Below are 20,935 nucleotides of genomic sequence, written 5' to 3'. Positions count from 1 at the left end.
ATCAATCAATCGTATTTATTGAGCGCTTACTGTGTGCAGAGCACTGTATTAAGCGCTTAGGAAGTACAAGGTGGCAACATATAGAGACAGTCCCTACCCAACAGCAGGCTCACAGTCTAGAAGGGGGAGACAGAGAACAAAACCAAACATACTAACAAAATAAAATAAATAGAATAGATATGTACAAGTAAAATAAATAAATAAATGAATAGAGTAATAAATATGTACAAACATATCTACAGGTGCTGTGGGGAAGGGAAGGAGGTAAGATGGGGGGATTCCATTATTATTATTATTATGATTATTGAATGTTCTCAAACACTTAGCATGATGCTCTGCACACAGTAAGCAGTCAATAGATACCACTGATTGATCAAAGACCTCAGGGAACAAGGTGTTTAATTTACGTTATCAAAATAAACAACCATCACCTCAACCTCAAGAGGAAAAAAAAAAAGGAAACTGAACATGCTTTAAAAAAATAACAGGCTGTTTCTTTAAAAACAAGTGTACAAGAGAACATAACAAGAACACTATACATTCAGTTACAGTAAATATACATTTCTGTACAGTTTGAAACACAATCTTCCTTTCCACATGACGAAGTGTGTTTCTTTACAGCATATACAAAAAAAACAGAAGACACATGGGCTTGGTCAGCATCATTATTAGAAGCAGCACCAGAACCAAAGACCCACGTATTCTACATCACTTCTCTGTGTTTGAGTCGACAGCTTTCGCATGCGTTCACCCACTCTCAGAGGCCTGAACAGCCTTCGGAAGACTCTGTCACTGAGAGGAAGGCTGACCACAGGCTTGCCATCTTTAGTTGCCTACTGTGGACCTGAAAAGTTGGCACAGGAGAGCGAAAATAAAAATAAAGCAGCAGTTCGGAAGTCTGTCGGCTTCTTTCGAATGTGTAGTTCATTATTACCCTTTGACAGTCTGCCCAAGTGAGAAACCACGGCTCCAGAGAGCAACTATAGACGTCGGTTGTCGAACGGCTCATACAACGGACATTTCGGTCACTGAAATCTTTTGTCCCTCTCTACCAGGTCATCGTTTGTGGTGGCAACTTTGTGACCAAACCGGAAAACAGCTTTCTACCAGAGGCCCACCCTGAATACAATACCGATATAACTTGGGGCAGATGCCCTATTGACAAAGAACGAAGAGGCCTTAGAAATTACACGTTCATTTGCAAGGCACTCCACCGTGAAAAACTGCCGAAGGAGTGGCATAAAAACGATGGGACTTCCGATTTGAAGCAGAAAACCAAAAGAGGAAACGGAGTGCTCCGTGAAGGATTTAAAGCTTCCTTCGTCAGGTTCCCTTTGAAGGTATTCTGTAATTTCCTATCCTTCAGGGGAGGAGAATACTACTCAAAGGAGTGGCATAAAAACGTTGGGACTTCCATTTTGAAGCAGAAAACCAAAAGAGGAAACGGAGTGCTCAATGAAGGATTTAAAGCTTCCTTCTTCAGGTTCCCTTTGAAGGTATTCTGTAATTTCCTATCCTTCAGGGGAGGAGAGTGTGAGGAAAGATACTACTCAGTCAAAAGGGCTGAAGGGAATATTTCTGTAACTCTCCACGATAACAAACAAAGCTCTCGGCCTCGTGACAGATCTCTTCGGCACAAAGTAACGGCAAGAAGAGGCCACATCTCACGCGTTGACTTGTTGAGAACTGACCCAGCAGTTGAAAAATCCATCACCCCAATTATTGGCTAGGCCTGGAGAAAGAAGGGTGAGGGAGAAGGTGACTAGGAGTAGGATGGGTGACCGGGACAGGAACAGAGATAGTACTGATGAAGAGAGAGGTGAGGGGAACGGTGACCCCAAGAGATTGTGGGATCTGCACCGCCCATTCTCGGAGGAGAAGGCACGCTAAATTCAGGCCCCTTGCTCCTCTGATCCCTGATGAAGCTGCTGGACCTTTACCCTACATCTATCCACTTCCCCTTAGCTGCATTTATGACCCAGAGAAACTGCGCGATCCCTGCTCTCAAGGTTGGGGCAGGCTTAAATCTAGTCCACTTACTCCTCCCCAATATGGCCAGGAGGGTTAGGATTGGGGGAATGTTTGGTTTGGGATACGAACAGACTTTCTCTTCAACAGTCGTATTGGGATCACTGCCAATTCAAGAACGGAGGACGGATTTGGGGTTCTGTCGAACTTGGAACGCGGGGCCTTCCACTCCGTGCTCTTTGGCTTTCCTGCCTTGCCCAGTGTTTTCTAATCCATTAATAATTGGGAGAGAATAATAGCAGCTATTTTTAATAATAATAATAATGGTGGTATTTGTTAAGCGCTTACTATGTGCGAAGCACTGTTCTAAGCGCTGGGGGGGGGGGATACAAGGTGATGAGGTTGTCCCACAAGGGGCTCACAGTCTTAATCCCCATTTTACAGATGAAGTAACTGAGGCCCAGAGAAGTTAAGTGACTTGCCCAAAGTCAGACAGCAGACAAGTGGTGGAGCCGGAATTAGAACCCATGACCTCTGGTTCCCAAGCCTGTGCTCTTTCCACTGAGCCACGCTGCTTCTCTATTTTTAGGGTCTGTGATACAGTGAGTGCACAGTTTTAACAAATTCACCTCAGTGCTGACACCTCGCAGCATCCCTGATCGCTCCATTGGAGACTTAGAAGGCTAGCTCAAATCTTGGGAAGGAGGGAAAGATAAAGCACTTTGAATGACACATTGGGCAAAAATATTTGTTCTCCTACCAAGGAGCTGGGAAGGGAGAGGGTAGAGTTGCACTCAGGATGCATCAAAGCTCCAAATTAAGTGGGAAGGAGCTAGATAAAACGCCCCTTACTTTTAGTTTAAGACAGTTTATCACTGACCTTGCCAGAGGAGATGTGTATCAAATCCCATCACAAGATTTGAGTTTTGGGTAACAGAATTCAATTAGGCAGAACTGGTACATCTACAAATTCCCACACGGAATACTGAAAAGCTTCCCAGGAAAGGAGAATTGACCCTTACTGAAAAGTCTAATGCACCATCTTCACAATTTCAGTAATGTTTCGGGGGAGAGACTATAATCTATGGGAGCAAAGACATTTAGAATCAACACCGAGGCTCCACACTTTGTCCGCTGAGAATGTAAGAGCTCCCCACATTTCGAGACTCCCCAAAACTACTGCAAAATATAGATATGGGTTATGGCTAGGAGCCTAGTTTGAAATATACAAAAAGTGATTCAGAATGATGTCAGATTATAACCATTAAGCATCATTTTGCCTTGGATATGTTGCATTTGAATATTAACACTAGATACCACATTCAATTTTGGATCCTGAATACACACAAGGCCCTAACACTGATGAATCCGTATTTATACTGCTGTGGGAAAAAAAAAATGAAAAAATAGTAAAGTGTTTTTAAATAAAAAATAGGCCGAGATCTTGTACGGCTGAGTTGCCAACCGCTGAAAATAGAGGCTCAAATTAAGAAAGTCAATAATAATCACACCTTAGTTTTTTGACGGAGCACTTATTCCCAAAGCACTCTCATGTAACTTAGCTCCAGTTCGCCCTCACAACAGCCCTGTGAGGTAGGTAGAAAGGAGGTATTATTATCCCCATTTTGCAGACGAGGACACTTGAGGTAAAGACAGATTAAGTGACTTGCCCAAGGTCGCACAGCAAGCAGGTGGGAGAGCTTGGACTAGAACCTAGGTCTGCTGGCTTTCAGAACAGCACTTTTCCCCGCATCCCGCTGCCTCCCCTAATAATTGCCGATGCATTCAACATGCTAAAGTGTTCCGTGTTTGATACCAGCTACTAGGTTTACTTTACCTTTTTAGGTGCTAAAGTTTTAAGTATAACTATTATATTCGTAAACCATCAGCAATTTGTTAAGAACTTTGGCACGGGAAAAGATACGTTAAACTCCGCTACCACCATGGATAAATCTTCAGTGAAATTCAAAGAATCCTTTAACGCCCATTCAAAAAGCCGTACAGATAGACTTGTAAATATCTGAAAACTATCTTTTTTTTTCCTCCTGACTCGCTCTGTTTTTCTCCCTGTGTGTCTCCCCTCTCCCCATCCCTCCGGGATCGTATTCTGCCTACACGTGCTATGTATATTTCTACTATCCCTATGAATAACCCAAGTTATTTAAAGATAGAATATTCTACATATGTAGAATAACACTAGAAGTATCCATCAACATCATACTATTTGATCGGCTTTTCCAGAGGTGCAGCTGTAGAAAATAACTGGAATATTACTGGTGGTTCTTTCTTTCCAAATACGCAAGCGAAGGAGATGGTTCAACCATGATATTAAAAGTAATCTTCGAAGCATAAGACTCTTTGTATTTCACACTTGCAGTCTATATGCTCTCCCTCAACTTCCTCTCAGCCTGCAATACGATCCTCTCCCTCACATTAAATTCCTTCATCTTTGCATCATTAAAGTGAATTGGTGCTATTCAGAGACTTGATCAGAGTGGGTTCTTCAGTGTTTTTCCACCCAGATTTAGGTTCTCAAAAAGGGGTGGGAAACAATAAATGTGTTACTATTGATGTTCTCAAGGACAAGTTTTGCTGGCTCTGACTCCCCCCAAATCGGCTGAGGCTTCCCATAGGGCAAGTGTGAGAAATGCCTAGTTACGCAAAGGAATTTCATCCCAAACTACTTCCAGAAATACCGGAATCTGAAAATATCAAAATGACCCAGAACTGGAAAGGAGAGGAGGAGAAATGAGAGACTGGAACAGAGAGTGCAACACATCCACTGTAAACCAGAGCGACTTTCCTTGCAAAGTCACTTACAATGAAAACCTCATCATGCCATCGTGAAGAATGGTGCTTTTTTGAGAACATCTGCCTCCTCTTCCAGAATAAAGTCCCCCAAACTGCAGACCTTTAAAAGCCTTCTGAAATTTAAATGGAGGCGGCACCTTGGCAGTCCAGGATTTTTTCTGTTTCCATGGACAGCGCTTGTTCGCTGGGTTCTTGCTTAACTCGGCTTATGCAGATAGCTCCCTCCGGATTTTCTTCGACTTTGGAACAAAAGAAAAACATTAAAGTTTGCGTTCTAGTGATAGCCGTTAGCACTATAGAGGCGAAGCATAATAACAGTAGTTTAGTGAACGGTCATTTATAAAACCGGCTCCCAGCTTTTTAAAATGAGCATTTCCATCACTTTATAATAGCGACGCAAGCAATTTTTATTTGGGGGTCAGAAAAGATCAATTTTAATTATTTTAATATGATTCTAATAATAAAATAAGGGAAGGGGAAGTGGTCTCCTCCTAGGCAATTTTTTTGGAAATAAATAATAACTGGAGAAAATAACCTCTAGGGTCCATAAGAATATTTCCTAGCAGATAGATGCCTATCAATCTGAGCATCTACAGCAGAAGAGAGAAGCAGCGTGGTGAAGTGGAAAGAGCCCGGGCATGGGAAACAGAGGACGTGGGTTCTAATCCTGGCTCTGCCACTCGTCTGCTGTGTGACCTTGGGCAAGCCACTTAACTTCTCTGTGCCTCAGTTGCCTCATTTGGAAAATGGGGTTAAGACTGTGAGCTCCCTGTGGGACAACCTGATTACTTTGTATTTACCCCAGTGCTTAGAATGGTACTTGGCACGTAGTGATAATAATAATAATAATGAGAGCATTTATTAAGCGCTTACTGTGTGCAAAGCACTGTTCTAAGCGCTGGGGAGGTTACAAAGTGATCAGGTTGTCCCACGGGGGGCTCACAGTCTTCATCCCCATTTTGCAGATGAGGGAACTGGGGCCCAGAGAAGTGAAGTGACTTGCTCAAAGTCACACAGCTGGCAATTGGTAGTGCTTAACGAATACCACTATTATTATTATTATTATTATTATTATTATTATTATTATTATCATTATTATTAGAGAACTGGAAGGTGCCTGGGCCACTGCCTGTGCTCCCTCTGACAGGGAGTAGAGGTGCCAACTTCCCCTGGCCCACATCCTCCCCCGGCCCGGAATGCCCTCCCTCCACACATCTGCCAAGCTCGCTCTCTTCCCCCCTTCAAAGCCCTACTGAGAGCTCACCTCCTCCAGGAGGCCTTCCCAGACTGAGCCCCCTCCTTCCTCTCCCCCTCCTCATCCCCTCCACCCTACCTCCTTCCCCTCCCCACAGCACCTGTATATATGTTCGTACAGATTTATTACCCTATTTACTTTACTTGTACATATTTACTATTCTATTTATTTTATTTTGTTAATGATGTGCATCTAGCTTTACTTCTATTTATTCTGATGACTTGACACCGGTTCACATGTTTTATTTTGTTGTCTGTCTCCCCCTTCTAGACTGTGAGCCCGTTGTTGGGTAGGGACCGTCTCTATAGGTTGCCGACTTGTACTTCCACAAGTGCTTAGTACAGTGCCCTGCACACAGTAAGCGCTCAATAAATACGATTGAATGAATGAACGAATGAATGTGGGGGACAAAAGAAAAAGCTGTCCTCTAAGAGAGAGAGAAGGGGAGAGAAGCAGCGTGGCTCACTGGAAAAAGCCCGGGCTTTGGAGTCAGAGGTCATAGGTTCAAATTCCAGCTCCACCACTTGTCAACTGTGTCACTTTGGGCAAGTCATTTAACTTCTCTGGGCCTCAGTTCCCTCATCTGTAAAATGGGGATGAAGACTGTGAGCCCCACGTGGGACAACCTCATCACCTTGTAAATTCCCCAGGGCTTAGAACAGTGCTCTGCACATAGTAAGCGCTTAATAAATGCCATTATTATTATTATTATTATAAGAAGCGGGAGCATTCATTCATTCATTCATTCAATCATATTTATTCATTCAATTGTATTTATTGAGCGCTTACTGTGTGCAGAGCACGGGACTAAGCGCTTGAAGTTGGTAACATACTGAGACGGTCCCTACCCACCAGCGGGCTCACAGTCTAGAAGGGGGAGACAGACAACAAAACAAAACATATTCACAAAATAAAATAAATAGAATAGTAAATATGAATAGAGTAATAAATCTGTACAAACATATATACAGGTGCTGTGGGGAGGGGAAGGAGGTAGGGCAGGGGGGATGGGGAGTGGGAGAGGAAGGAGGGGGCTGAGTCTGGGAAGGCCTCCTGGAGGAGGTGAGCTCTCAGTAGGGCTTTGAAGGGAGGAAGGGAGCGAGCTTGGCCGATGTGCTCTCCCCTCGTCCCCCTCTCCATCCCCCCATCTTACCTCCTTCCCTTCCCCACAGCACCTGTATATATGTATATATGTTTTTACATATTTATTACTCTATTTATTTATTTATTTATTTTATTTGTACATATCTATTCTATTTATTTTATTTTGTTAGTATGTTTGGTTTTGTTCTCTGTCTCCCCCTTTTAGACCGTGAGCCCACTGTTGGGTAGGGACTGTCTCTATATGTTGCCAACTTGGTACTTCCCAAGCGCTTAGTACAGTGCTCTGCACATGGTAAGCGCTCAATAAATACAATTGATGATGATGATGATGTGCGGAGGGAGGGCATTCCGGGCCAGGGGGAGGACGTGGGCCGGGGGTCAATGGTGGGACAGGCAAAGGCTTCCACCAACTAATGGGTGAGAGAAAACAGAGAACCAATTTTGGGTCTGGCTGAGCCGCCCTGGAATCTATCGAAGCCTAACTGAAGGCCCATCTCCTCCGAGAGGCCTTCCCAGACTAAGACCCACATTTCCTCATCGTCCACTCCCTTCTGTGACACCCGAACTTGCTCCCTGTATTCACCCCCCTCCCTGACCCACGACACATATCCCTATCTGTCATTTATTTATTTCTATCCATGTCCGTCTCTCCCTCTAAACTCTACGCTCATTGTGGGCAGAGAATGTGTCTGTTTGATTGTAGTGTCCCAAGCGCTTAGTACAGTGTACACAGTAAGCGCTCAATAAATACGACTGACTGACTGATTCGTAGTAAAGTTGGGTTGAGGGAGGCAGGAAACTGGGCCCACCATTCATTCATTCATTCAATCATATTTACTGAGCACTTACTGTGTGCAGAGCGCCTTCCCAGACTGAGCCCCCTCCTTCCTCTCCCTCTTCTCCCCGTCCCCATCCCTCCTGCCTTACCTCCTTCCCCTCCCCACAGCACCTGTATATATGTATATATGTGTGTACATATTTATTACTCCATTTATTTTACTTGTACATATTTATTCTATTTATTTTATTTTGTTAATATGCTTTGTTTTGTTGTCTGTCTCCCCTTTCTAGACTGCGAGCCCGCTGTTGGGTAGGGACCGTCTCTAGATGTCGCCGACTTGGACTTCCCAAGCGCTTAGTCCAGTGCTCTGCACACAGTAAGAGCTCAATAAATACGATTGAATGAACGAATGAATACTAAGCGCTTGGAAAGTACAAGTTCCACCTCTTGTCAGCTGTGTGACTTTGGGCAAGTCACTTCACTTCTCTGGGCCTCAGTTCCTTCATCTGTAAAATGGGGATTAAGACTGTGAGCCCCCTGTGGGACAACCTGATCACCTTGTAACCTCCCCAGCGCTTAGAACAGTGCTTTGCACATAGTAAGCGCTTAATAAATGCCATTATTATTATTATAAGTTGGCAACATATAGAGACGGTCCCTACCCAACAACAGGCTCACAGTCTAGAAGGGGGAGACAGACGACAAAACAAAACATGTGGACAGGTGTCAAGTCATCAGAATAAATAGAAGTAAAGCTAGATGCACATCATTAACAAAATAAATAGAATAGTAAATATGTACTAGTAAAATAAAGAGTAATAAATCAATCAATCGTATTTATTGAGCACTTACTGTGTGCAGAGCACCGTACTAAGCGCTTGAATCTGTACAATTATCCATCTCTTGTTTCTGGAAGTTCTTCTACAACGCATCTTTCCATTACCTTTGTCTTCTCCCCTTCCAGCCCCAGAGCACTTGTGTTCATATCTGAAATCTATTTGCTTATATTAAGAATGGCACTTGTTAAGTGCTTAATATGTGCAAAGCACTGTTCTAAGCGCTGCTTCTCCCCCTAGACTGTACGCTCGCTGTAGGGAGGAAATGTGTCTTTTTATTGTCATTTTGTACTCCCCACAAGTGCTTAGCACAGTGGTCCGCACACAGTATTCAATCAATACTATTGAATGAATGAATGAAAATCTCTCCCTTAATGTCTGCTAAACTGCTTTCCTCTACTTTTTTTATATCTCACATCGAATCTACTCTGATCCACACGGTATTAATCGTCATCATCAATGATATTTATTGAGTGCTTACTATTTGCAGAGCACTGTCCTAAGCACTTGGGAGAATACAATAAAAGAGTCGGCAGATACCCTTCTCTGATGGCCCACTTTTTTTTATGGCATTTATTAAGCGCTTACTATGTGCAGAGCACTGTTCTAAGCGCTGGGGGGGATACAAGGTGATCAGGTTGTCCCACAGGGGGCTCAAAGTCAACCCCCATTTTACAGATGAGGTAACTGAGGCCCAGAGAAGTTAAGTGACTTGCCCAAGGTCACACAGCTGGCAATTGGCGGAGCCGGGATTTGAACCCACGACCACTGGCTCCAAAGCCCGGGCTCTTTCCACTGAGCCACACTGTTTCAAGGCAGAGGTAGAACAAAAAAGCAAATCAACGTCAGAGAGAAAGAAATGTGCTAATTTCACTCTACTTCGGAATTTACCTCTAAATTGTGAGTTTGTTCTCCACCCTCTTGGAATCTTAGTTGATTTGTCACATTTATGCTATAAGCACACTGAATAGGGACTGATTTTTCTCCTGCCTTGCCAACAGATTAGAGCCCTGTCTGTATTCATTCAATCGTATTTATTGAGAGCTTACTGTGTGCACAGCACTGTACTAAGCGCTTGATTCATTCATTCATTCAATCGTATTTATTGAGCGCTTACTGTGTGCAGAACATTGTACTAAGCGCTTGGGAAGTACAAGTTGGTGACATATAGAGACGGTCCCTACCCAACAGCGGGTTCACAGTCTAGAAGGGGGAGACAGACAACAAAACAAAGCATATTAACCAAATAAAATAAATAGAATGAATATGTAATAATAATAATGGTGGTATTTGTTAAGTGCTTACTATGGGCCAAGCACTGTTCTAAGCACTAGGGGGGATACAAGGTGATCAAGGTTGTCCCACATGGGGCTCACGGTCTCAGTCCCCATTTTACAGATGAGGGAACTGAGGCCCAGAGAAGTTAAGTGACTTGCCCAAGGTCACCCAGCTGACAAGTGGCGGAGCTAGGATTCGAACCCATGACCTCTGACTCCCAAGCCTGTGCTCTTTCCACTGAGCCACACTGCTTCTCTACAGAAGCAGTGTGTACAAGTACAAGTAAAATAGAGTAATAAATACGTATAAACATATATACTTATTTTATTTGGTTTATATGTTTGTTTTGTTGTCTGTTTCCCCCTTCTAGACTGTGAGCCCGCTGTTGGGTAGGGACCGTCTCTAGATGTTGCCGAAACTTGTACTTCCCAAGCGCTTAGTACAGTGCTCTGCACACAGTAAGCGCTCAATAAATTTGAATGAATGAATGAATGAATATACATATATACAGGTGCTGTGGGGAGGGGAAGGAGGTAAGGCGAGGGGGATGAGGAGGGGGAGGAGGGGAAGAGGAAGGAGGGGGCTCAGTCCAGCAAGGCCTCCTGGAGGAGGTGAGCTCTCAGTAGGGCTTTGAAGGGAGGAAGGGAGACAGCTTGGCGGATGTGCAGGGGAGGACGTGGGCCGGGGGTCATCATCATCATCATCAATCGTATTTACTGAGCGCTTACTGTGTGCAGAGCACTGGACTAAGCGCTTGGGAAGTACAAGTTGGCAACATATCGACGGCGGGCCAGGCTCGAGCTCATCGCCATTCAAAAAAGGACGATAACATCGATCTTTGAGACTGTGAGCCCACTGTTGGGTAGGGACTGTCTCTATATGTTGCCAGTTTGTACTTCCCAAGCGCTTAGTACAGTGCTCTGCACACAGTAAGCTCTCAATACGATTGATGATGATGATGATGATGATGATGATGATGATGATGATGATGATTTAGACTTACCGAGCACGGGATGGCCGTCTACAATACGAACTGGGATGGCCTGCACGTCCCCCAGGAAAATCTGATGAACGTTTCCCTCGAGGCTTCCCGAGTCCTCCACCCCTCCAACTGCCACCAGCTGGCCCACTGCAACTGGGCTCTTATCCGGTCCTGGAAGGTTTAATTTTTTCCGGCCAGAGGAGGCCCGAGTCCTGTTGGTCTGGTTCAGACCAGCTCCTGCTCCACCCTGGAGGTTACGGCCCTGACTGAGGATCAGAGAACGGGAAGTTCTGGCATTCCCCGCGGCCTCCAGAAGACTTGCGGACCTCGGCCGGGGCGGGAGGTTCACTGAGATCAACGCGGTCGCTCCGTCGGTCGGGGGGAATGTCGGCTGCAAATGGAAACCCTTTGAAAGAGAAAAGGACACGTCATCCCCGCTTTGTTCCCTGTTCGACTTATAAGGGATGATGCTGACCTTCAGGTCTTAATAATAATAATCATAAAGGCATTTATTAAGCGCTTACTATGGGCAAAGCACTGTTCTAAGCGCTAGGGAGGTTACAACGTGATCAGGTTGTCCCTCACGGTCTTAATCCCCATTTTACAGATGAGGGAACTGAGGCACAGAGGAGTTGTGACTTGCCCAAAGTCACACAGCTGACAGTTGGCGGAGCCGGGATTTGAACTCATGACCCCTGCCTCCAAAGCCCGGGCTCTTTCCACTGAGCCAAGCTGCTTCTCTAAGACTGTGAGCCCGTCATTGGATAGGGACCGTCTCTATATGTTGCCAACTTGGACTTCCCAAGCGCTTAGTACAGTGCTCTGCACACAGTAGGCGCGCAATAAATACGATTGAATGAATGAATGAATGAATTATTGATTAATTAAGGTATTTGTGAAGTTTCTACTCTGTGTCAGGTGCTGCATTAAGCGCTGGGTGAGATACAAGATAATCAGGTCGGGCCCAATCCGCGTCCCTCATGGGGCTTACGGTCTAAATAGGAGGGAGAACAAGGACTCCCCATTTTACAGAGGATTTATTTTATTTTGTTAGTATGTTTGGTTTTGTTCTCTGTCTCCCCCCTTTTAGACTGTGAGCCCACTGTTGGGTAGGGACTGTCTCTATATGTTGCCAACTTGGACTTCCCAAGCGCTTAGTACAGTGCTCTGCACACAGTAAGCGCTCAATAAATACGATTGATTGATTGAAAAAGTGAAGTGACTCACCCAGGGTCACACAGCGGACGAGTGGCGGAGCCGGAACTAAAACCGAGGTCCTCCGACAACCAAGCCTCGGCTCTTTCTACTAGGCCACACTGCTTCCACACTCCTTGATCGTAATGAACTAAGTCCTGGCCCAGAACCAGAACCACGGGAAGCAGCAGGGTGTAGTCATGGGTTCTAATCCCGGTTCCTCCACTCGCCTGCTGTGTGATCTCGGGCTAGTCACTTCCCTTCTCTGTGCCTCAATTACCTCATCTGTAAAACGGGAATTGAGACTGTGTCCAACCCGATTTGCTCGTATCCGCTCCAGAGCTTCAGTCACCTCATCTGTAAAATGGGAATTGAGATTGTGTCCAACCCAATTTGCCTCATATCCACTCCAGAGCTTAATACAGTGCCTGGCACATAGTAAGTGCGTAGCAAATACCATTATTATAATACATAATTGCTTGCTGAAATAAGACTACTGTATACAGGAAAATATGAGTTGAGTTGAGGGGTAGTACAACAAACTCTGACAGCACTTACATGCAAATTTAAGCTTTTGTAACTCGTAGCTCATTTGGAATTTATCGCTCCAATTACTACAGATAAAGGTGCTAGGATACTTTCCCAATGACGATTCATAATGGGAATGATCACCATCTTTTCCATTATGAAACACAGCAAAAGAACCCAAAACCAAAACACTGAAAACCTGCGTGGAAGCAATTAAAACTGACGGATCTATTGGACACTTACCTGTAACTGTGCAAATATTTTGGGCTGAAGAGAGGAGAGGGAAGAGAGCAACTGGGCTGTCTCTGTAGACAAAGATTCCCCCGTCTGATTTGCTTCCACTTTGGTGACAACCGATTCCCCTGGTGAGTTTCCTAGAACACATCACACCACCAATCAACAGTTAAGCAATCAATCAGTGGTATTTACTGGGCGCTTCTTGTGTGCAAAGCACTGTACTAAGCGCTTGGGGGAGTGCGCTACACCCACTGTTGGGTAGGGACCGTCTCTATATGTTGCCAACTTGTACTTCCCAAGCGCTTAGTACAGTGCTCTGCACACGGTAAGCGCTCAATAAATACGATTGATTGAATGAATGAATGAATGACAGAGTTCCCTGCCCACAGTGAGCTGAAGACAATTTACATTGGGATCTTATTAGCTGAGTTCATTGGGGGAAAATAGAATCAACCAATCGTATTTACTGAGCGCTTACTGTGTGCAGAGCACTGTACTAAGCGCTTGGGAAGCACAAGTTGGCAACACATAGAGACGGTCCCTACCCAACAGTGGGCTCACAGTCTAGAAGACAGTGGGCTCACAGTCTAGAATCTTTGGGCTAGAAAGGGTTCTCAGATCAGCTAGTCCATTGCAGGTAGGGACCCCTAAGCCACTTCGGATCGATCAATCAATCAGGAGCATTTCTTACCCACTTACTGGATGCACAGCACTGTCCTAAGCACTTGGGAGAGTACCATATAGTCAGTCTTGGTCTCACCTCCATAACATCGCCAAGATCCACCGTTTCCTCTCCACCCAAACAGCTACTTTGCTGGTTCAATCTTCTCATCCTATCCTGACTGGATTACTGCATCAGCCTCCTCTCTGATCTCCCATCCTCCTGTCTCTCCCTGCTTCAGTCTATATTTCATGCTGCTGCCCGGATCATCTTTGTGCAGAAATGCTCTGGGCATGTTACTCCCCTCCTCAAAAATCTCCTGTGGCTGCCAATCAACCTATGCATCAAGCAAAAACTCTCACTTTCGGCTTCAAGGCTGCCCATCACCTCGCCCCCTCCCACCTCACCTCCCTTCTCTCCTTTTACAGCCCATCCCGCACCCTCCGCTCCTCTGCCGCTAACCTCCTCACTGGGCCTCGTTCTCGCCCATCCCGCCATTGACCCCCAGCCCACGTTCTCCCCCTGGCCTGGAATGCCCTCCCTCCACACATCCGCCAAGCTCGCTCTCTTCCTCCCTTCAAAGCCCTACTGAGAGCTCACCTCCTCCAAGAGGCCTTTCCACACCGAGCCCCCTTTATCCTCTCCTCCTCCCCACCCCCCAACCCTACCTCCTTCCCCTGCCCACAGCACCTGTATATATGTTGGTATAGATTCATTACTCTATTTATTTTAGTTGTACATATTTACCATTCTATTTATTTTGTTAATGTTGCGCATCTAGCTTTAATTCTGTTTGTTCTGATGACTTGACACCTGTCCACATGTTTTGTTTTGTTACCTGTCTCCCCGTCATAGACTGTGAGACCGTTGTTGGGTACGGGCCTTCTCTATATGTTGCCAACTTGTACTTCCCAAGCACTTAGTACAGTGCTCTGCACACAGTAAGAGTTCAATAAATACGATTGAACGAATGAATATAGTTTGTAGAAATGATTCTGACCTCAAGGAACTTACAGGTGAAAATTTATCTTGTTTTCCAATATTCTCAGAAGACACTCCTTGAGAATTGTTCATTAGCCCTAAAGCTTAAATTAAGGTAACTAGATCATCTCTGTAGCTCAGAGAGGGGATGAACCGAAGTCCTGCTTTCAGTCGGCATCGTGGGAGGCCCGTGATCATTAAGACAGTGGCAGCAGCAGTGACACAGCTGCAAGGAAGGGGAGAGGAGAGACTGCTCTCCTTCTTCTTCTTCCTCCTCCTCCACGTCAAACAGAAATGTCTTACCGTTAGCTTTAAGGCTCTCAATCAGCTCTCCCCCTCCTAAATTACCTCTCTAATTTCTTACTACAACCCAGCCCACGCACTTCACTCCTCTAATCAATCAATCAGTCGTATTTATTGAGCGCTTACTGTGTGCAGAGCATTGTACTAAGTGCTTGGGAAGTACAAGTTGGCAACATATAGAGATGGTCCCTACCCAACAGCGGGCTCACAGTCTAGAAGGGGGAGACAGACAACAAAACAAAACATATTAACAAAATAAAATAAATAGAATAAATATGTACAAGTAAAATAGAGTAATAAATATGTACACACATATATACATATATACAGGTGCTGTGGGGAGGGGAAGGAGGTAAGGCAGGGGGATGGGGAGGGGGAGGAGGGCGATTTGACCCCATGACCTCTAACTTCAAAGCCCGTGCTTTTTCCACTGCGCCATGCTGCTCCTCAGCCACGCTGCTCCTCAAGATTTGTATCCTGCACAAATCTTTCCATTTAAATCTTATACATCATGTTGTCATTCTTGCCTGCAGCAAAAATACTTAACGGCCCAAACAGTTTCCTTAAGTAACCTATGTAGATTAAGGAATGAGATTTGGCAGAGAAAGAGGAAACACCTCTTATAGCTCGCAAAGCCTACACATTTCTGGCTCAAAGAACGTTGATATGAATGCCAATGAATTTTCCTACTGATACGTTTGAGTGGCTAGTTACAAGGAAAGTGCCAAAATAATAATAATAATAATAATGGCATTTATTAAGCACTTACTATGTGCAAAGCACTGTTCTAAGCGCTGGAAATGTTACAAGGTGATCAGGTTGTCCCACGTGGGGCTCACAGTCTTAATCCCTGTTTTACAGATGAGGGAACTGAGTCCCAGAGAAGTTAAGTAACTTGCCCAAAGTCACACAGCTGACAACTGGAGGAGCCGGGATTTGAACCCATGACCTCTGACTCCAAAGCCCGTGCTCTTTCCACTGTGCCACGCTGCTTCCCCAAAATCCTCAAACACCCATTAGTTTTGTTGCACCGTTTCCCACATAGTTGAGAACATCTTTTCATTGCATGCAACACGACCTTACCCTCTCTGGGCGGTGATGCAAATGTAACGGTGACAGTCTCTGTGAGAACGTTTCCACCATCGGTGGTCCACTGAAGCTGAAAGGAAAAGTAGCCCCATTCAGGAAAACTGAACCACGGCAACCGAATAATATTTACAAATCATCAATACTCAAACATCACCCTGCATACTGTAGTTGATTACTGCTTTCTTGCCTAAGTGCCACTAAGTCAGTCGTAGTAGACGTAACTGTTTCTTTAGAGACAATCACATATGAATAATTAATATTAGCCAGCAGGCTATAAAGTTGGACTTACACCAAAGTCTCCTTGAGCTACCTTTCAACTCCAGTTTTCCCACTGGAAAAATGATGGGAATATTATTCAAATTTGTGACAAGAATGCTATAACATTGAACTCATAGACTTTAGCTTCCCTAAAAGTTATACATCATAAGTGGCACTATTTTTATTGCTAGATTTAGGAGTTCACCTATACTAGTACTACTACTAATAATGATGGTATTTGTTAAGTGCTTTCTATGTGCAAAGACTTTTAGACTGTGAGCCCACTGTTGGGTAGGGTCTGTCTCTATATGTTGCCAATTTGTACTTCCCAAGCGCTTAGTACAGTGCTTTGCACATAGTAAGCGTTCAATAAATACGATCGATGATGATGCAAAGCACTTTTCTAAGCACTGGGGGGATACAAGGTGATCAGGTTGTCCCACGTGGGGCTCACAGTCTTCATCCCCATTTTGCAGATGAGGTAACTGAGGCCCAGAGAAGTGAAGTGACATGCCCAAAGTCACACAGCTGACAGTTGGCGGAGTCGGGATTAGAACCCATGACCTCTGACTCCCAAGCCCGTGCTCTTTCCACTGAGCCACGCTGCTTCTAAATGGGGGAAATATACTAAATGGGGGAAATACTAAATGGGGGAAACCTAATAGCATAAAATTCTATGTGCTGACAGAAGTGGATTTTTTACCTTGTCAATGACTTTTCGTCCTTAAGTGTCCATGGTGATGAAGGAACGAGAATTGGCAAAGAAATAATAATAATAATAATAATAATAATGGCATTTGTTAAGCGCTTACTATGTGCAGAGCACTGTTTTAAGCGCTGGGGGGGATACAAGGTGATTAAGTCGTCCCACGTAGGGCTCACAGTCTTATCCCTGTTTTCCAGATGAGGTAACTGAGGCTCAGAGAAGCGAAGTGACTCGCCTAAGGTCACACAGCAGACATGTGGCGGAGCCAGGATTCGAACCCATGACCTCTGACTCCAAAGCCCGGGCTCTTTTCCACTGAGCCACGCTGCTTCTCCAAGAAAGAGGTTATACCTCTCACCGCTTGCAAAAACTACACATTTCTGTGTCCCATCCGGCTCGCCAATCAACTTTGCTACTGATATGTTCAAATGGCTTGTTACAAGAAAGGGCCAAAATCGCCATACGCGATAAACAAGTCTCCGTATTTGTTCAAGAGAGCAACTGGACGAGATTAAAGAATCACACTGTTTTTTATCGCAGTGTTTGGGTTTAGAATTCATTGACACAAATTTAATCCAAAGGAGAGTAGCAACGTACTAAGCAGACACTAGAGGTTTGAAAGAATAAATGCTCCTCCCAAAGTGACTGGAGAAGAGGCTCAATGTTTCGTATTTGACTTCCCAGGATTAATCAAATTATAAATATCAGTTATTCATCCCCCACCCTCAGAGGCATTGACTGTGGATCCTACTGTTAAAATAGCTTCCAAAAAGGAGAGAACAGAAGGAAAGAAATCTGAAATTGAAAAGGCAACTTTTATCATACCGTTGCTGGAATTGTTTCCGAGTCGAACGCCAGCTCTCCGTTTCTCAATGACTTCTGCACCTCGTGGATATGATTTTTTATATCATTCACAGTTGGAAAGAAGGACAAATTGTGCCTTTCCGGTACCTCATCTGGCTTGAACAGTTCTCGTTCTACAAACTTCCTAGAGGGTATTTGAAAGGTTATTTGAATTAGTGTGCTTTGCGATCCCCAAAAAGTCCTTTTAAAAGCAAAAGCATGGTTTATGACCTTTCAACTCCTTGCTTTTCGCTTCAGTTATCTCTCCCCCGTCACCATATCTCAAAGCCCACTCTCTTTGAATGCCTCAGAGAGTGAATTCACCTCTACAGACACATACAAACACCCTAACCCACATTCATTCATTCATTCAAGCGTATTTATTGAGCACTTACTGAGTGCAGAGCACTTTACTAAGCGCTTGGGAGGTACAATTTGGCAACATCTAGAGACCGTCCCTACCCAACAACGGGCTCACAGTCTAGAAGCAGACATGCACCTCTCATAACCGTACTCCACACACCAGGGGCAAATGGAAGTTTAAAAGCTTGATAATGCCGAAATTTTTTAAAAAAACACCCTAAAAAATTAAAAAAAAATCCGATTTCAACCCAATGAACAGAAGAGTACCAGGCATATAATAATAATAGTAATAATAATGACGGTATTTGTTAAACCCTATGTGCCAGGGACTGTTCTAAGCACTGGAGTGGATACCATGTAATCAGGTTATCCCATGCGGGGCTCACAGTCTTAATCCCCATTTTACAGATGAGGGAACTGAGGCACAGAGAAGTGAAGTGACTTGCCACAGCACACAGCTCGTGGTGCTGAGAAGTGGCGGAGCTGGGATTAGAACCCATGACCTTGTACATATTTACTATTCTATTTATTTGATTTTGTTAATATGTTTTGTTTCATTGTCCGTCTCCCCCTTCTTGACTGTGAGCTCCGCTGTTGGGTAGGGACCGTCTCTAGATGTTGCCAACTTGGACTTCCCAAGTGCTCTGCACACAGTAAGCGCTCAATAAATACGATTGAATGAATGAATGAATGACCTCTGACTCCCGAGCCCGTGCTCTTGAGCCCACTGTTGGGTAGGGACAGTCTCTATATGTTGCCAATTTGTACTTCCCAAGCGCTTAGTACAGTGCTCTGCACACAGTAAGCGCTCAATAAATACGATTGATAAGCCATGGAGTCCACTGTTGGGTAGGGACTGTCTCTATATGTTGCCAACTTGGACTTCCCAAGCGCTTAGTACAGTGCTCTGCACACAGTAAGCACTCAATAAATACGATTGATGATGATGATGAGTCTGCCATCACCAATGACCGATGAGCCTCAAACCAGTCATGGAGACTTGGAGAATGCAGAAGGGCCCGGAAAGCATGTTCCAACTAGCAGCGCTGCGGTAACTAAGTGGAACGATGAACACAATAATAATAATAATGTTGGTATTTGTTAAGCGCTTACTATGTGCAAAGCACTGTTCTAAGCGCTGGGGTACATACCAGGTAATCAGGTTGTCCCACGAGGGGCTCACAGTCTTCAACCCCATTTTACAGATGAGGGAACTGAGGCCCAGAGAATCAATCGTATTTATTGAGTGCTTACTGTGTGCAGAGCACTGTACTAAGCGCTTGGGAAGTACAAGTTGGCAATATAGAGAGGCGGTCCCTACCCAACAGTGGGCTAACAGTCTAGAAGGAGTGAAGTGACTTGCCCAAAGTCACCCAGCTGACAAGTGGCGGGGCCGGGATTTGAACCCACGGCCTCTGACTCCAAAGCCCGGGCTCTTTCCACTGAGCCAGTAAGCGCTCAATAAATACGATGGAATAAATGAACGAATGAACTGGACTCATTATGTTGCCGACTTGTACTTCCCAAGCGCTTAGTACAGTGTTCTGCACACAGTAAGCGCTCAATAAATACAGTGGAAGGAATGAATGACTCTCCCCAGAGCTTAGTCCAGTGCTGAGCACACAGGGAGCGCTCGATCAATACGACGGAATGAAGGAATGAGTGAATCCATTCAATCGTATTTATTGAGCGCTTCCTGTGTGCAGAGCACTGTACTAAGCGCTTGGGAAGTACAAGTTGGCAACATAGAGAGGCGGTCCCTACCCAACAGTGGGCTTACAGTCTAGAAGGAGTGAAGTGACTTGCCCAAAGTCACCCAGCTGACAAGTGGCGGGGCCGGGATTTGAACCCACGGCCTCTGACTCCAAAGCCCGGGCTCTTTCCACTGAGCCAGTAAGCGCTCAATAAATACGATGGAATAAATGAACGAATGAACTGGACTCATTATGTTGCCGACTTGTACTTCCCAAGCGCTTAGTACAGTGTTCTGCACACAGTAAGCGCTCAAAAAATACAGTGGAAGGAATGAATGACCCTCCCCAGCGCTTAGTCCAGTACTGTGCACACAGGGAGCCCTCGATCAATACGACGGAATGAAGGAATGAGTGAATCCATTCAATCGTATTTATTGAGTGCTTCCTGTGTGCAGAGCACTGTACTAAGCGCTTGGGAAGTACAAGTTGGCAACATAGAGAGGCGGTCCCTACCCAACAGTGGGCTTACAGTCTAGAAGGAGTGAAGTGATTTGCCCAAAGTTACCCAGCTGACAAGTGGCGGGGCTGGGATTTGAACCCACGGCCTCTGACTCCAAAGCCCGGGCTCTTTCCACTGAGCCAGTAAGTGCCCAATAAATATGATTGAATAAATGAATGAATGAACTGGACTCATTATGTTGCCGACTTGTACTTCCCAAGTGCTTAGTACAGTGTTCTGCACACAGTAAGTGCTCAAAAATACAGTGGAAGGAATGAATGACTCTCCCCAGCGCTTAGTCCAGTGCTGTGCACACAGGGAGCTCTTGGTCAATACGATGGAATGAAGGAATGAGTGAATCCATTCAATTGTATTTATTGAGCGCTTCCTGTATGCAGAGCACTGTATTAAGTGCTTGGGAAGTACAAGTTGGCAACATATAGAGGCGGTCCCTACCCAACAGTGGGCTCACAGTCTAGAAGGAGTGAAGTGACTTGCCCAAAGTCACCCAGCTGACAAGTGGCGGGGCCGGGATTTGAACCCACGGCCTCTGACTCCAAAGCC

General features: G+C 44.9%; 1 protein-coding gene across 2 annotated transcripts in view; it reads right to left on the bottom strand.

Moving 5' to 3' along the window:
* Positions 1-468: 468 nt before the first annotated feature.
* Positions 469-20,935, bottom strand: part of CARF (calcium responsive transcription factor) — a 58,045-nt gene continuing 37,578 nt past the window's right edge. The window contains exons 8-13 of one of the 2 annotated variants that reach the window (XR_005451865.1): positions 17,798-17,960; positions 16,003-16,078; positions 12,981-13,111; positions 11,037-11,421; positions 4,789-5,018; positions 469-844 (exon numbers count right to left, since the gene is read on the bottom strand). Coding sequence is in view for 1 of the 2 variants with exons in the window: in XM_038749763.1 (XP_038605691.1) it covers positions 834-844; positions 4,917-5,018; positions 11,037-11,421; positions 12,981-13,111; positions 16,003-16,078; positions 17,798-17,960 (868 nt within the window). In the remaining variant the exon portion in view is untranslated. The remainder of the gene's footprint in view (positions 845-4,788; positions 5,019-11,036; positions 11,422-12,980; positions 13,112-16,002; positions 16,079-17,797; positions 17,961-20,935) is intronic. The other variant, XM_038749763.1, reaches the window with a different exon arrangement.

This window comes from Tachyglossus aculeatus, chromosome 7 (genome assembly GCF_015852505.1).
Source record: "Tachyglossus aculeatus isolate mTacAcu1 chromosome 7, mTacAcu1.pri, whole genome shotgun sequence".
Lineage (NCBI taxonomy): Eukaryota > Metazoa > Chordata > Mammalia > Monotremata > Tachyglossidae > Tachyglossus > Tachyglossus aculeatus.
Note: the sequence above shows the minus strand (reverse complement) of the source record. Positions and strands in the feature narration are given on the sequence as shown.